Source organism: Tripterygium wilfordii, chromosome 6, assembly GCF_013401445.1.
Source record: "Tripterygium wilfordii isolate XIE 37 chromosome 6, ASM1340144v1, whole genome shotgun sequence".
In the NCBI taxonomy this organism is placed as follows: Eukaryota; Viridiplantae; Streptophyta; class Magnoliopsida; order Celastrales; family Celastraceae; genus Tripterygium; species Tripterygium wilfordii.
In genome coordinates this window covers 2968177-2984083 of record NC_052237.1, presented here as the reverse complement: position 1 = coordinate 2984083, position 15907 = coordinate 2968177, and the positions used below count along the sequence as shown (strand labels likewise).

Sequence of the window (15907 nt, the reverse complement as noted above, 5' to 3'; positions counted from 1 at the left end):
GAAATTTCATTAAGAAAACAATGGAATTAAGAAATTTCATTAAAAAAAAATGGAATTAAGATTTACCCTATAAAACTCATCGACAATGAATCTTGTTAAAAAGAGTTTTATGCATTGATTCTGAATATGTAATTTTTTTTAAATCTAACATGTATTTTGAAAGTTAAAATGTTTTAAATTTTCGTTTAAGATATTTTGGCTCCCATGGACTACCACTATATGAGCTACCTAGCACTACTGTTAACATTAAAATTAACAAAAATGACATATAGCTCATTAGTTTGGTAGCCCATGGAAGCCCAATAGGTTTATTCCATTGATTTAATCAATGAAATAGTTTTATTTCCACTATTTTATTGTTTTAATATACATTATATTGTTTTTTAAAAACGTAGTTTAGAATTCATTGTTTTAGTTCCGAATTAATTTTTTTTTAAATTCCATTGAAAAAAAAAACAATGGAATTAAAATTTACCCTATTAAACTCATCGATAATGAATCTTGTTAGAAAAAATTTTATGCACTGATTCTGAATATGTAATTTTTTTTTTAAATCTAATATGTATTTTGAGAGTTAAAACGTTTTAAAATTTTGTTTAAGCGACTTGGGTTTCCATGAGCTACCTAACACTACTGTGAAATTAAATCTCCCCAACTTGAATGTTAACATTTAAAAATTGTGGAGCTATTTATAGCTTTATCTATTTGTTAAATTTAATTAAAAAGCTTGTTAATATATATGTAAGAGAGACACACACAGTAATAACTTAATTGATTATATTTCTGGATTTAAAGTGGATGACGTTAGAGTTAGCAATTTAAACTAATTGAGACTATTTTTCTTGAATTTTTCCTAATTTCATGAGCTTGTTCACTTTCAAAGAAGGGTTAAAAACTAATTTCCGGGTGGATATGCCCAAGTCAAACTCGGGAGATGATTCTGATGTATATTGTGGGATTACTGAAGGAACCTAGCCGCTATACCGACCAGGTTCATTTTTTCTTCCAAAGATTTTTTAGTTTATATACAACACACACCAGTCTCTCCTTCTCTCTCTCTCCTTCTCTCTCTCTCGACTGAAATAATTCTCCACTTCTGTTCGAAAAGGATGGAAAAGGAGAAGATTTGTACAGGAAAAAGAGAGGATCAATTCCATGCTATACACAAAGTTCCTGCTGCTGATGGTCCTTATAGTAGAGCCAAGCATGCTCAGGTACTGATTATCTCTTAATTTATCTCTTCTTGATTCAATTCTCTTCACTGCACAAACAATTTTGAGTAGGAAGATAAAGAATAAAAAAAAAGCATGAACAATTTTGTATTTCAGTTAGTTGAGAAAGACCCAGAAGCAGCAATAATTTGGTTCTGGAAAGCCATAAATGCAAGGGACAGAGTAGATAGTGCTCTCAAGGACATGGCAGTGGTGATGAAGCAAGTCGACAGAACTGAAGAAGCCATTGAAGCTGTCAAGTCCTTTAGAACCCTTTGCTCCAAGCAAGCTCAAGATTCTCTAGACAATGTCCTCATTGATTTGTACAAGGTATATATTTATTGGAATTGCCACCATTTATTTCTCTAATAAATTGCTCTTTATTCATGTAATCTTCCCCAAATCAATATGAAATTATATATGGGTTTAATTTCATGATGAATAAAACGTTGGTATAATTTATATGGCATTTTACCATTCACAATACTCTAATATGTGTAGAAAATCCCAACCCCTACTCATGATATTATTTGCTTTGAGTTTATCGTTCCCGTGAATACATCGGGCTCGCATGATTCTGTTTTTCTTGTAAACACACGTCAAGCGATGTGGAACAAATAACGCGTAACATTAATATCTAAGATTATGCTTTTGATTGCAGAATTGTGGTGATTTTATTTGCAGAAATGTGGGAAAGTAGACGAGCAAATAGAGTTACTGAAGAGAAAGCTGAGATTGATATACCAAGGAGAGGCCTTCAATGGAAAACCCACAAGGACTGCTCGCTCTCATGGCAAGAAATTTCAAGTTTCTGTTAAGCAAGAGACTGCAAGATTGCTAGGAAACCTGGGCTGGGCCTACATGAAGAAATCAAACTACATGGCAGCTGAGGTTGTCTACAAGAAGGCCCAGATGGTTGATCCAGATGCAAACAAGGCCTGTAACTTGGGCCTTTGTCTAATCAAGCAGGCCCGATACGAAGAGGCCCGTTTGATTCTCCAACGTGTATTGCAAGGTAAGCTTCCAGGCTCGGATGATTGTAAAGCTACAAAACGGGCCGAAGAGTTGCTTATGGAAGCGGAACCAAGACGGCCCAATCTCGAGGTGTGGGACCCGTTGAGTCTTAGCTTGGATGAGGACTTTGTAAATGGGCTTGAGAAGTTGATGAAGGATTGGGCCCCGTCCAGATCAAAGAGGCTTCCCATCTTTGAAGAGATAGAAGGGTACAGAGACCAATTGGCTTGTTAATTCTTTACCCTCGCTCTCATTTTTTTAATGTGTATTATGTAGCTGTTTACTTGCCTTTGTATTGTGTGGAAAAGATAAAGAGTTTTCAGAAGGTGGTAGAATGGATTACACAAGCTAATCTATGCATCCATCAATAATCATTGTGTGAGTCTCTTCCTATTTGTTATGAAATAATAGGATTTTTTTAGTTGTCTACAAAAGTTTTGTACTTGACGGCAGAATAAATTGAGTCAAAGTTCAACACAGAGTAAGTTGAGCTTAGGTTCAACTAAAAAAGTTGATCATTTACACTCGATAGAAAAAAAATTAAAGTTAATAAAAAAATTAGAGAAATTTTATCTGGTCACTATCAAACTATTAAGTTTACACTATATACTCCAACATTATAAGTTTACACTAAAATTTTTTAAGTTTACACCCAAAATTTAATGAGTAATACAAAATACCCTTTACTTGAAAAATATGAAATATGAAATAATTCTTTGTAAGTTGTTGTCTTCAATATTTTGTAAGGGATCCCTTATTCACATTCAAATTCAACCCATGTTTCGACATGAATGAATTGACCCAATTGGATACGAACCATTGAATGAAATTTAAATAACAATTGTTATTTCATAATTTCTAATATAGAAAATCTTGAAATCACGTATATTTTATATTTATTGATTTTTAAAAATATTTTCACACAACAGTTGGGAACCGGTGTTTGGGCTTTCATTAAAGTTACTTTAGATATTGGAGGCCCAAACATAAGGATTGCAATCACTTAACAAGCCAACTCTGGGCTCTTGTATGGCCCAGATCCACTGACGGGCATCTACCGTTATTACGAGATTCCATAACAAGTACACAGAAAAATGCCAGAAAGACTAGAAGGAAAGATATGAATGGGGTTTCAGCTTCCCCACCTTCTTCTCTATGTCGTCTTCAATCTAAAACGCAAATCGACTACTGCAGCAATCGATTGACCTCCGTTGCTTTTGTTTCTCGCAGTCCAAGTCCATTGAATGTCAATTTCAGCGGCCTTAGTCATGAAGCAAGAGGAAGGTTGATGGTATCATGCAATAGCAGCACCAGGCCTGGCGGTCTTGGTTCCGGTACATGTTTTTGGTTTCTTCAAGTTTTTGAAATTATATTGTTCGTGGTGAAAAGGACCATCTTACCGAGACATATGATTTACGTTTTGACCGTATGTTGATGTAATGAACATCTGAATTGTTTCGGGAAACAAATTTATTTGCTGTCGTTTGGTCATATCTATCAATTTATGTGGAAATGATGGATTCTAGATAATTGTATGGAGATTTGTGTAACCTGTTTGATTAGGGAGAAATCATAATTTTCAAGTTAAAGAACTGATTAGTCGTTGCAATTAGTGATTACTTTAAATAGTTGTTTGATGAAAAAAAGGCGGAAGTTATGGCTGTGATGATAAAATGCTACTTCGAATCTTGTTCTCCCTATGGAAAATATATTATGATGGGAGAATAATGATCCTCTTCATGCCATTATGAACTGAATCATGGGTGCCTATCGATTATCTTCATGCCGTTATAAACAGAATCTTGATTGCCTTCTCAGTTATTGCATTTAGTTGCAGAAACCTTTCTTGATTGGAGAAAAATAAGAAATTTTAATTCGTCTTTTGTTGATCCACATATTGTTAAGTTGTCTTTAGAATTTCATGAGAAAATGCTGCAAATTGGCAGGGGATAGTGACAGCAAGGGTGTTCTGGATGCATTTTTCTTGGGAAAGGCTCTTGCAGAGGCACTAACTGAACGCATTGAGTCCACCGTTGGGGAGTTCTTTAGTACTGTTGGCAGGTTGCAAGCTGAGCAACAAAAGCAAGTACAGGACTTCCAGGTATGACTCATATTACATTTTTTGCAAATATCAAGTAATCTACTTATGTCTACCCATATTTACCGCATAGTCTCCATTCAAATATTGCTAAATGTTTGTCAACGGCTCCCAAATTTTTTTGCTATAATGGTTTTCATTTTGTTCTGCGATAGAGTACTCCTGCTACTACCACAAGCCACATGCATTGGTAGTGGGGAGTCTAGTTCTCATTCATATTTTCGTCTAACTGTTTTTCCTTCATCTCAACCTTTTATGATGTTGGGGGCCCTGGGGCATCAAAACCAACTTCATCTGTAAACTTTTGTCGGGAAACTATATCATGAAAATAATATCCTCAAGTAGTTCAAGGCTGCATTACAATAGGTTCCTTGGCAAAGTTGTGCTTTTAGTTGAAATCAAAGTTTCTGACTACTTCACGATAAAAGACAAATTTTCCTGCAAGTTTTTCTAACTTCTATCTTATGCTTTTCATGATTGGATTTGTCAGTTATGATAGGAACTTGCAAGTACTAATGCTCTATCGCTGGCACAACAATAAATTGTTAAAAGGCTATCGCATGCAGATCATGCTTCCATATGCCCCAATAGAAGTTTTCTTTTCAGCTCAACAACACATTTGAATATGCTGAAACTAAACCCTGACTGGTGTTCTAAGAGCATTTTTTATGATCTGATTCTACCAAATGGTCTTAATGCTTGAATATTGTAATATACTTGCATGGTGTTGACATGGATCAAAGGGTTATTCGAAGAAGGTGATTTATATGATGTGATACGATTGCAGATCCTTTATGGGTATCCAGACAACTACATTATGCATATTTCTATGGTTGCACGTATTCTGTGGAAGATCCACGGTTTTTTATCAACAACGTCCACGATCAATTTCAAAACAACGCGACTTACCCCATTCTTTAAAATTTGAAAACTTTGAAATTATTTATTTGCAGGAAGAGGGGTTGGAAAGGGTTTTCTTTAAAATTTGAAACTTTGAAATTATTTATTTGCAGGAAGAAGTGTTGGAAAGGGCTAAAAAAGCTAAGGAAAGAGCAGCACGTGAGGCCATGGAGGCGCAGGGGCTCGTCTATAAATCAACTGATGGTGTAGTTCCAGGTTCCAGTCCAGATTCACCCCCAAGGACAACTCTCTCCCCATCCTCTGATGCTGCTGAGACAGGAGTTGATTCTCCTACCAACACAGGTTATCAAGCACAGGGGCAGCCTGTTTTAGAAGCATCAAATGATGTTTGAAAAATTAAGAATGACTGTATAGTTCCTTGTAGTCTTTGTGAGACATATCTTGAGTTTTGTATCAGAGCAGAGCTCATCAGTTATGACACAATTACACGTGACATTTAGCAACAATAATCTTACTCCTCAAGGGTTGATGGCTCCCTTGTGAATTTCCCAAGCCACTTCTGGATTATAGATAGCGCGGGATTTTATGCCTTACCCACCCCGCTAAGTTCTATTCCTTTCAAGCTTAACAAAACTTTCTTCTTCGGTTATAGTGTTCCCAAAAGGAGTGCTTTTCCAATCTTTTGATGTTCCTATCACGACTGAAATCTCACTACTGAGTGGTTTGCTCCTCTTCAATTGTGTTTTTGGGCTTAACAATCATGGACCATGAATAATAAATCATTGCAAGTATGTGCCTTAAAGTGAAAAATATGTTCAGTCTTTTCAGCATTGAAATTATAGTGGTTTTATTTGGGCTTAAGAATAATTGGCGACGATCCATGAATAATAAATAATTGTGTGCCTGTGGATAGAAAAACACATGGATGGTTGATATACATATTTTTTAAAATACCATTGTTTCAACGTGTTTCTAATTGGAGTCGAATCTTGAGTGTACATATACTTAACCTAATAAATTGTCAACCGAGCCCGGATGACTGATACTAGCAGATACAAATATTAAAGGAAAGTTTAAAACAAGGAAGATGACCATATAAAATTTAAGTACGAAATTTTGAAAAAAATACAATAATGTCATGGCGCAAATTGAGGTAGCTGTACTTTGTTCTGCAAAAATGGACGTACAAATGGATCTTCGATGAACCCTACAGATGCATTTGGTGGGTTTCATGTGAAAAACTGGCATAAAAACACTTGGGAATTTTTCTATGTTCAATTTCAGCAGCTATGGTTTTTCGCTTGCTTGTCCCGGCAGCAATTAAGCAAAAGAAAGCCTGAAGAGCTGCAATGTAAATTATATTCTGATTTCATGTAATAAAAGGTGATGTTAGAGCCTATTCAGTTTCAGTTAATAGGAGAAAAAACAAAAAACAAAAATTTACATTGTGCCATAATTTCCTTCTAATTTTTTCAGAAACTATTAGCTAAAGCAACTTTTAGCATCTATAGATCACCAAAAAATTGTCATAATATCTCAATCAACTAGTGAAGGCATTAGGGGTTGGCAAAATGATAAATTTATTTGTAGATATCTGGGCGAATTATCGTTTTAATTATCATGAACCATTTTAAGGATAAAACCGTGTAGGCATTTTTAAAGGATAAAATCGTGCCGGGTAATGAAGAATACCTTTACAAATTATTTGGGTTAGTTTTTCTTACCGTTTCATGTGTTTCAGCATGTTAGCTAGCGTGAACAACCTTCTTGAAACTAAAGACAACTAGCTAGTATTAATTACTCCTTCCATCCCATTTTAATTGTCCCCTTCAATTTTATACACAGTTTAATAAATTGCATTGCTCCCCTTCAATTTGAAATTTATACTCTCATTTATTGTGTTGACTGTTGAGCTCCTCAAGCTTTTCAATTTAAGGGTAAATAAGGGTAAGATGAGAAAAATTGATAAAATTAATTTTAATTAATTGAAATGGACAATACATTTTGGTACATCCCAAAAAGAAATAGAGAACAATTAAAATGGGACGGAGGGAGTATATTGTTTTTCAAAGGAATCTGTCTATTAACTAAACTGTCACAATAAGTCAGAGTTCAAGGCAAAGTCTCTCCAAGAATAGAAAAACCAACAAACAAATATAGAAAAATCCCATTCCAACCGCACATGAATCAGGACAAGTTTCTGTCCTGTATTAAATATATTACTCTTGGACAAAAGCACTTGGGACCACCAACAAAGATAATTCTATATTGCAATCAACAGATAACAGGCTGTAGCTTTCCTTTGTTGTGATTAGAGACCAACCATACTTGAGCCAACTAGAGAGACCAAAAGAAAGAGGGCGATATGGCTGCAGTAAAGGCAGCCATAGGAGATGCAGTTTTGACCTCTCTATGGGTATTCAGTTTGCCATGCCGGGGCGTTTTATCGTCAATGGCGGTGAGGTTTCTGGGCGTTCAGGGCCTGTCACTTCCTAGGCTCTTCATCACAACAATTGTAACAAGTGTTTTTGTGTTGACATTTAACGTCGCCGGCAGTGCAATGGGAGGTGCAAGCCTCAATCCAGCCACTACAATCTCATCCTATGCAACAGGCCATAAACCAAAGTGGTCTCTCCTGTTCATGGCTGTCCGATTTCCGGCTCAGGCAGCCGGTGCAGTTGGTGGGGCCAAGGCAATTCTGCAATTCATTCCAACACAATACAAACACATGATTAAAGGGCCTGCATTGAAGGTGGATTTGCACACTGGAGCTGGAGCTGTAGTTTTCGACTTTTTGGAAATATTCTAGCGGATGAATTAGTGGTTGTTGTTCTTGTTTCTTTAGTACCTTTAGTAGTTCCTATACCTGTCATGTTCCTTGGATTATTTACAAGCGATATTCAAGCTCTTATTTTTGCAACTTTAGCCGCGACTTATATAGGCGAATCCATGGAGGGTCATCATTGACTCTTTTTTGAAATCGTCTTTTTTTATCTTAGTCCAAGGCAATGTATGCGGAGCTCAAGATAGTCTGACTGCTGCAGCATAAGTATACATATACAAAGGTATATACGATCTAGAACTAGAAGAAAAGCCAAAAAGATTACGACATTGAATAAGAATTTTTATGGATTTGATTTACTCAATTCATTGACCAAACGAAAATATTAATTTATTATTCAATTGAATAATAAATTAATACAGAATAATAATAATTGACAAATAATTAACATAATATAGGAAGGAAATAGAATATAACACCGTCTCTCCATGTCTATTGCGTTTCAATTTCGCTCGTTGTCGACATCGCAATTTCACAAAGTAATCAACTCATCAACATAGCAGTATGGGTCTAATGTCAAGACAGTGATAGTCTAGTATTTGCTTGTAAGTGATCCTTTACTAACATCCGTTGTTCAATTAACAGTAAGCCCGTGTTAGCCCTAACCAATGAGGCTAACATGCATGGTTTGCTTAATTCTTGTGTAAAATAGGACTACTTTATTAGTTACCTCAGGCTCAGAGGACAGATCAGCAACAAGTAGGGGCTTGCCCAACCTGCTCATGCTCAGTACCTATACCCAGAAATGCAAATTTCATAAGCCATTCATGCATAGAGAAAAGACTTAAGTAACCCTGTCTAATAAACAATGTCAACCAAGATAATCATGCATCATACAGATGAGTATACACAACAAATTCCTTGTCAAGGTAGTGATTGGGTAACCCAAGCATGTTTTGTTGCAATTACAATTAGTTAAAACTCTCTTTCATGCACAGTGCGAGCACACAGGTTTGTTTTCCGTTCGTGGTCAAAATCTAGATCAATTTTTGCTGGGTTGCTGCTGAATTGGAGATGAAAACAAGAACAAAAATGGACTCTAACAATCGCATTACCCAGTCCCAAAAATTTGACAAATACAATTAGAATAGACTTTGTTTAGGAAAAGTAATTTACCTTGCTCATTGGTGGGTGGGGGTTTCAGCCTGCAAAATTTCACCTCATCTCTATCTATTCCGCAGTGCACCTGAGCCTGGAAGGTTTTAATTTGAGCGTAAGCATCCTTTGCTTCAAAGGTAATGTATAAGAGGGCACCCTCGACAACCCTTGAGGTTAGAGTCACAAGCCTCACAAACTCAAAAGTCGCATTCTACAAGAATTAAAATAACACATTAAACGTTTAAGGGAGAGGAAAAAAATCTTGTGATTTTTTTTTTTTTAAAAAAAATCAACCTCTTTCTCGTTGAACTGCTTTATTGCCATCTCTGCCAAAGGAGTGGCAAACTTGCGAGTTGGTTCATGATCAACATTCTGACGTTTAACCATACCAATCCATAAGAGCTCGCCCATGTCTATGACATCAAAACACTGTTCATCAAAGAAGACATCCATAAATTTAAAAAAAAATAAAAAATTAGCGCATGCATGATGCATGAATTTAGAAGAGATAAACACGCTATAATTATACACACGATGCTCTCACCTCGCTCTCCTTGACCTGTTTACAATACATCTCATATAATTCTTTGGGCACCTTAGAATCGTCATCAGAGTCGTCATCGTAATCAGGTATGCCTCCATCGTCTCCACCTTCACGAACAGATTTGTCGCCACCGTAACCGGATTCGATTCTAGGCCTGTTGTCTGGAGGCGCGCCATCCTCCAATCTGGACTCCCATCCTGCTTCGGTGATGCTCGCCATTCACACGCAGATGTTGCAGAGAACAACAAACCCAAGCCAGAGAGCTTTTTCGTTACCTAGATTCGTCGATTGTAAGAGATCCGGAGAGGGAGGGGTGAATATGTATATAAGAGTACTGGGCTATTCATTGACTCATGGAGGGTTCGGGATATGGACCGGGTCATCAGGGCCCTCTAGGCTTATTGGTATGGACTTAATCTAGACGTTCTTACTATGGGCCTCGCGAATTTAGTGTTTTGTCAGGCCGGTTCTACAAAGCCTAATAAGATAAATTTGGTCGAGCTAGTCCAAAAATATCGGGCCTGAAATTTAACCCAAGCTCATCTCTATTCTCTGCAAGAAGCGCCACTACTCCCATCACCATATTCAAACCACTTAACCCACTCCATGGGGCCCAATCCCGGACCCGCCTTCCTAAGTCGTCGCCCAATTCTCTCCAAATCATCGCCCAGTCGCCTCCGTCTGTGACCGCTGTGCCTTCATCCGCCACCGCCGGCACCTCCAGTATTGATCTTAAGCTCAACAAGTATAGTTCCCGCGTTACGGAGCCCAAGTCCCAGGGCGGGTCCCAAGCCGTACTCCATGGCGTTGGTTTATCCGAGGAGGACATGTCGAAGCCCCAGATCGGTATCTCATCGGTGTTGTATGAGGGCAATACCTGCAATATGCTTCTTTTGAGTCTATCGGAGGCGGTGAAGCTGGGGATGCGGGAGGCTGGCTTTGTTGGGTTCAGGTTCAACACTGTGGGAGTTAGTGATGCCATTTCGATGGGGACTAGAGGTATGTGCTATAGCTTGCAGAGTAGGGACTTAATTGCAGATAGTATTGAGAGACTGTAATGCGTGCGCGGTGGTATGACGGCAATTTCTCTATCCCCGGTTGTGACAAGAATGTGAGTGTAGCTCATCGTTATTTTCTCTCATGGTGTTTTCATTTGATTTTTGTTTGTTTCTTGATTGTAATGTGTAGATGTTGCAATTGTGCTACAGTAGTTTCTGTATTGTGCGATGGTTTACTCACCATATAATGTGGTCTTTTATATTTTGTAGATGCCAGACACAATTATCGCAATGGGGCAGCTCAATCGGCCAAGCATCATGATCTACGGTGGAACCATCAAGGTTTGATATGTTGTTTTATCTTCTTTGTTTTTCTTCCTGGAAATGCTATATTTGGATTGAACCAATTTTCGCTCATATAGGCTTTACTCAAAAACACATCTTTTTTTGGAACACTTGTTGTGAGATCTTTCTTGAAGTTACATTAAAAAGAATTCTCATCTTCAGATGTTTGGTTTTTTATTTTTCCTGGCACAATTGGAACATCCTACAACCTATTCGTGTGCTATTCTTCTGCTTACGCATGTAGCCTCTTCCATTGAGATATTCCGATGTCGTACATTTTTCATCAGAAATGAAGTCTTATATATTTGTTTTTTTGGCTTTTGCAGCCAGGTCATTTTAGAGGCAATACTTATGATATTGTGTCTGCATTCCAGGTATGCATCATCATGTGCTGCTTCAATATTACTAACTGGTTCAGTTTCGACTTGTATATCTATAAAAAGTATATTTGAAACATTAAGTGTTTCATATACTTTCATAAAAATTCTGCTAAAAATGGACGTACTTTTCACAAATATGTAATTTGTGATTTGTTAAATGTCACTCTAATGATAGTTTTTCTTAAGTTACCACACTCAAACCTTCCAGCTCAAATTTCTTTGAGACTTGATATCATTTTTTTTTTCTGTTAACAGGTGGCCTTGAACCAGTGGCTGGACCAAAATCTAAAGTCAGTTATATCAATGTTTGAGGATCGCTTTGATCTATGCACACTTCAGTTGCAACTCATCGAGGAACCAAGCTTAAGCCATCCCGAAAATTATAGTTGGTGGAAGAAGTTTACTCTGGGGAATTCTAAAACTATTTCGTCTCCATTTCATTATGCGGCAATAAGCCACTTCTCTATGCCTGTGAAACGTACAAAGGAATTGAGAGTATTGACCGGGTGGTATGTCTTTTTTTGGTTGCCTCAATCCTTTCTCGCACATACATTTTCTTGCATCAACCATTGTGGATATTGACCATATATATAAGGGCGAGCCTTGGCACAATAGTAAAGTTGCTTTATTGCAATACATGCAGCACTAACTTAATCTGTGGAAACAGTCTTTCTGCAATAGAGAGTTGCCTCTATGAAATGTGAGGCTAAGAATGAATGCATCTGCCCTCCCCAGATCCTGTCGTTGTTGCAGGCGCCTTGTGCATTGAGTATGACCTTTATATACATGTATGTGTGTGACTTTTGCATATTAACCTAAATGGCAAGTAAGTGGATACTGTTGTAAAGAGAACTGTAGAGTTTTTTGTCAGAGTTCCATATAATATGGTTTGAGCTACTTGTCTACGAAAGCCTTCCCCTTTTTTACCTGTTCAAGGGCAGACTGTTGTTGACTTCCAAATGATCGAAACAAACATGAAATTTGCTGCTACTTTTTTTTATTGTTTCTACAGATTCTTCATTTGCTATACAATGCCTCATGTTGTCAGGTCAAGATTGTTTTTGTAAGTCTTACTAACTTTGATTGCATGTGTTGCAGGAAGTACTACTTGAGCCTATACCTTGAGTTAGCTGACATTAGTTTGCCATTGATAAAGGTTGTTATTGGCAAAATCAGCGATGCCATTTCATTCTTTTTAGTTTGCTTGATTGGGAGATCGCTGGGGCTAATTTACACTGGAATTAGGCAGTCCTTGCGATGGAAGTGATTTGTAAATGGTACTTTTTGTTGCATGTTCCTCTTTCATCATTTGTGTAATATAATGGTAGTTCATCAGAATAGTGTGTTTTGATTTTAAACTATCAGTGCCTTGGCCTTCTTCCATTTTGCCAGGGCTGATTTCGTCTTGTTGTGGATTCATTGCCTCACAAATTTGAGAATACAAATTTAGCTCTCAGCTTCTTGTGTCTAATTGTCGATATACAAGCAGTCACAGAAGTGCATCTGATGATGTATGCTTGAGCTTGTCTGCTGTCTCTCGTCAGTCTATCTTTGACATCCATACACACAAGTTTCTTCTATTTCTTTTGGTGGTTGGCATTGCCTGTTTTTTTCCACTTTTTCGCACATGAAGTATGACACCACAACTTAGTCAGTGTCGAGTTTGTTCCATGTTTGCATGGTTACAGATTTACTGCACATTGGGTGCTGCTTAAACTATTTTGCTTTGGACGTTCATAATTCAAGGTTTGCAGGGAAGGGGAAGGGAAAGAGGGTCTGTGCTTTCCTATATATTTGAATGTGAGTTGATGAATGGTGATGAATCAATAGATGAAACAGATTGGTAAGTAGAGGAAAAAAACTGACAAGTGTATAGACATATTAATGGACTGTCTGCGTAAGGGCTAGCCTAGGTTGTTCAGAAGTCTCTTGGCTTTAGTAGGGTTGAACCCTAGCAAGGGCAAGTACATTACACTAACAAAAACTGGTAAATTATATGTGGCACAGGTGATCTCCTAGTCCGAGAGAGCATGCTGATCAGAGGACCATACTTATTCACCTGTTGAAGTTAAAGGCAAAATACTTCTTCCTCCTAGCAACCAGGTATCGTATAACCAACCATTTTAGAATGTTTATCATCTTTGCACATGTACCATAAGTTTAATTTATGCAAGTTATTGACTGTGTGGACACAAACGTGAGAAAGTGACGGTCACAGAAGAGAGAAATACAATCCTTTTCAAAAGACCCATAAAGCAAAAGTGGTACATTTAAGAAGATAATCCTTGTGCCCGACCATCTTTACAATATTTATCTCTTTTGTTAGAAACTTCTGATTGTAAATCAATTCATGGTGTTCCCTGCCCAACTTTTGTAAAAGCACTCTAGGTTTCCCACTTTGAAACTTCACCTCTTACCTAATCCAATTTGAGGACCCAGGTGGTAAAATTGGGTTTGTAATAGATATGCACAGTTGCACCTGTAGATATGGGATTTAGAAATTGGAAGAGCATGAAATCACATTTTATCTTACTCTGGGTAATTTGAAATCATTTTTTATCATGATCCAACTTTTTGACTGTCATTTGACTTGTTATAAGTTGATAACAACATTGCTACAAGGTTGATTGGGAGGAAAGCATCATTGTCCAATTTATTTCCTATGCAATTATGGTTCTCTTATAATTGGATAATTATTGATGGCAATAGGTATAGCGTTTTTTTTTTTTTTTTTTTTGGTCTTTAGTGCATTATTCTTTTGCCTAGTGAAAGCAACCTTGTGAGATCAGTCCAGCATATGTAACTGTAGGGATTTCAGTGCCATGATGAATCATTCAGTGTTGGTAATTTCATTATTGAAGAAAATTAAAGGAGCCAAAAGAAAAGGTGATCTTGCTTTTTATGGATTCTTCCTTGGATGTAGGGTACTGTCTCCTTTCTTTATTCTCTCTTCTTATTAGTTATTACCGACAGAGTGAGAGATTGACGGTCTCTCCGGATTGCCATACTCCAAGGTCAACAATTTGGGCAAAGTTTTATATGATTTGTTGCCCAGCTCAATAACTTGCCCAATTAGAAGCCACGTGGGTTTACGTCATAGGCCAGTCTATTTAATAATTTTTTGAATTTGATAAACAAATTTAACGTTTGTTTGTGATAATCACTGAACTGCAATGGACATCTTCTTTGGGAATATTTTACCCAAGTTTAAAAAAAGGGATGGAAGTTATTATTTGTGTGGTGTGTATATATATATATATATATATAAATAGACACATACAGTTCTGCCAAGGTTGCCTATCAAAACACCCCCAGTCCTATTTGGGTGGGTCCCTGATTCAAGGGAGCTCCAATGACATTGTTGTTTTAGACCAATGAGCCTAGCTAGGATGGCAGTTCTGACTTCTCAGTTCAGTTCATGTGTTGTGAATGCTGGATTGATGAACTTGGACCCTTTTTTGTTTTTTGAGAAGGAACTTGGACCCCAATTGGATGAATATAGGGCTGATTTCAAGGATATACGGTTACTGGTTGTGCGACGCATACACGTCACCGACTTGATCAGACAAAATGACCCTACAAACTGATTAATCAATCGGATGTCGTGGGATACAGCTAGGTATAACGAATTGGTGCACGATTGCACTAAAGAGGAACGACTTGAAGCCTTGATATGTTATCCACGTGGCAACTGTCAATTTGCACAAGCATCTTCAATAGTTACAGTTAACGGTCAATTCGTCTAGGGTGTTGGTAGGGGTAACAAAATTCTGTTCGCTTTGGATAATCGATTTTGTTTGACCCGGATTAAATCAAGTTCGGACATAAATTATATGTCTAAAATCTTGGGCCAAATATATAAATTTTGTTCAGTATAGTTGTCTAGACCCTAACCCGGATTAAGTTATTGTCTGATTTACATGTCTAAATTTAAACCAATCGAGGTGTAATCAATTAAGTACGTGTGAAATCCAAAACGGGTTAAGGTCCATACATGTAATTATTTCGTAAATACGTGATGTTGTTCGATCTGAAACCGATCTTTTTGTCATCCCTAAGTGTTGCTCTTCCGAATTATCGAGTCGGACAAATTTGAATTTTAAGTTACCAAGTTTCAATGTTTAGACTTTTGACAATTGAGTTGGAACATAATGAATCTTTCGGTGGGTATAAATCTTATTAACCCCCTTGGGTTACTGTGATATAATTGACTTGCGATGCTATGATATTCTGGTTATACAATTGTAATAACAAATAAAGTGGACGTGAAGTGGGAAAGGAATGATAAGGTGATAAGGGATGGATGATTCAAATTAAAGCAAATATACTTATATTATATGCTTCTCCAAAAGTGATACTTAAACTACAGACTGATTCCTTTGAGATTCCTCACCCCAAACCCAAAAGGGATTAATTATAGGATCTTATAGATATCATTACAAGAAAAGAAAAATAATTGTTATATGTGTGATATTTACGCCTACATGTGTATGTATACGAAAGTGTGGAGAATCAT

At 37.1% G+C, this 15907-nt stretch overlaps 5 protein-coding genes across 6 annotated transcripts; 4 read left to right on the top strand and 1 right to left on the bottom strand.

Annotated features, from left to right (window-relative positions):
- Nucleotides 1–864: 864 nt before the first annotated feature.
- LOC120000875 (protein SULFUR DEFICIENCY-INDUCED 1-like) lies at nucleotides 865–2642 on the top strand. Its single transcript, XM_038849038.1, has 3 exons — nucleotides 865–1214; nucleotides 1329–1541; nucleotides 1896–2642. The coding sequence occupies exons 1-3, from the start codon at nucleotides 1110–1112 to the stop codon at nucleotides 2457–2459; spliced, it is 882 nt and encodes a 293-aa protein (XP_038704966.1). The 5' UTR covers nucleotides 865–1109; the 3' UTR covers nucleotides 2460–2642.
- Nucleotides 2643–3315: 673 nt separating this feature from the next.
- On the top strand, nucleotides 3316–5833 carry LOC119999652. The gene is made up of 3 exons (XM_038847346.1): nucleotides 3316–3559; nucleotides 4172–4326; nucleotides 5337–5833. The coding sequence occupies exons 1-3, from the start codon at nucleotides 3346–3348 to the stop codon at nucleotides 5574–5576; spliced, it is 609 nt and encodes a 202-aa protein (XP_038703274.1). The 5' UTR covers nucleotides 3316–3345; the 3' UTR covers nucleotides 5577–5833.
- Nucleotides 5834–7479: 1646 nt separating this feature from the next.
- Nucleotides 7480–7993, top strand: LOC120000597 (aquaporin SIP1-1-like). The gene has a single exon (XM_038848723.1). It carries the CDS (start codon nucleotides 7550–7552, stop codon nucleotides 7991–7993), a length of 444 nt encoding a protein of 147 aa, XP_038704651.1. The 5' UTR covers nucleotides 7480–7549.
- Nucleotides 7994–8682: 689 nt separating this feature from the next.
- LOC120000961 lies at nucleotides 8683–9969 on the bottom strand. Of its 2 annotated transcripts, none has more exons than XM_038849146.1 (4): nucleotides 9669–9965; nucleotides 9419–9553; nucleotides 9143–9335; nucleotides 8683–8759 (listed from the first exon to the last, which is right to left on the bottom strand). In XM_038849146.1, the coding sequence occupies exons 1-4, from the start codon at nucleotides 9885–9887 to the stop codon at nucleotides 8716–8718; spliced, it is 591 nt and encodes a 196-aa protein (XP_038705074.1). In that variant the 5' UTR covers nucleotides 9888–9965; the 3' UTR covers nucleotides 8683–8715. The 2 variants fall into 2 exon arrangements, with proteins under 2 accessions (XP_038705074.1, XP_038705075.1); XM_038849147.1 differs by having other exon boundaries at nucleotides 8687–8759; nucleotides 9143–9218; nucleotides 9669–9969.
- LOC120000596 (dihydroxy-acid dehydratase, chloroplastic-like) lies at nucleotides 9898–14293 on the top strand. The gene is made up of 7 exons (XM_038848722.1): nucleotides 9898–9989; nucleotides 10174–10667; nucleotides 10937–11008; nucleotides 11338–11385; nucleotides 11724–11900; nucleotides 12490–13234; nucleotides 13399–14293. Exons 1-4 carry the CDS (start codon nucleotides 9898–9900, stop codon nucleotides 11349–11351), a joined length of 672 nt encoding a protein of 223 aa, XP_038704650.1. The 3' UTR covers nucleotides 11352–11385; nucleotides 11724–11900; nucleotides 12490–13234; nucleotides 13399–14293.
- Nucleotides 14294–15907: the final 1614 nt, after the last annotated feature.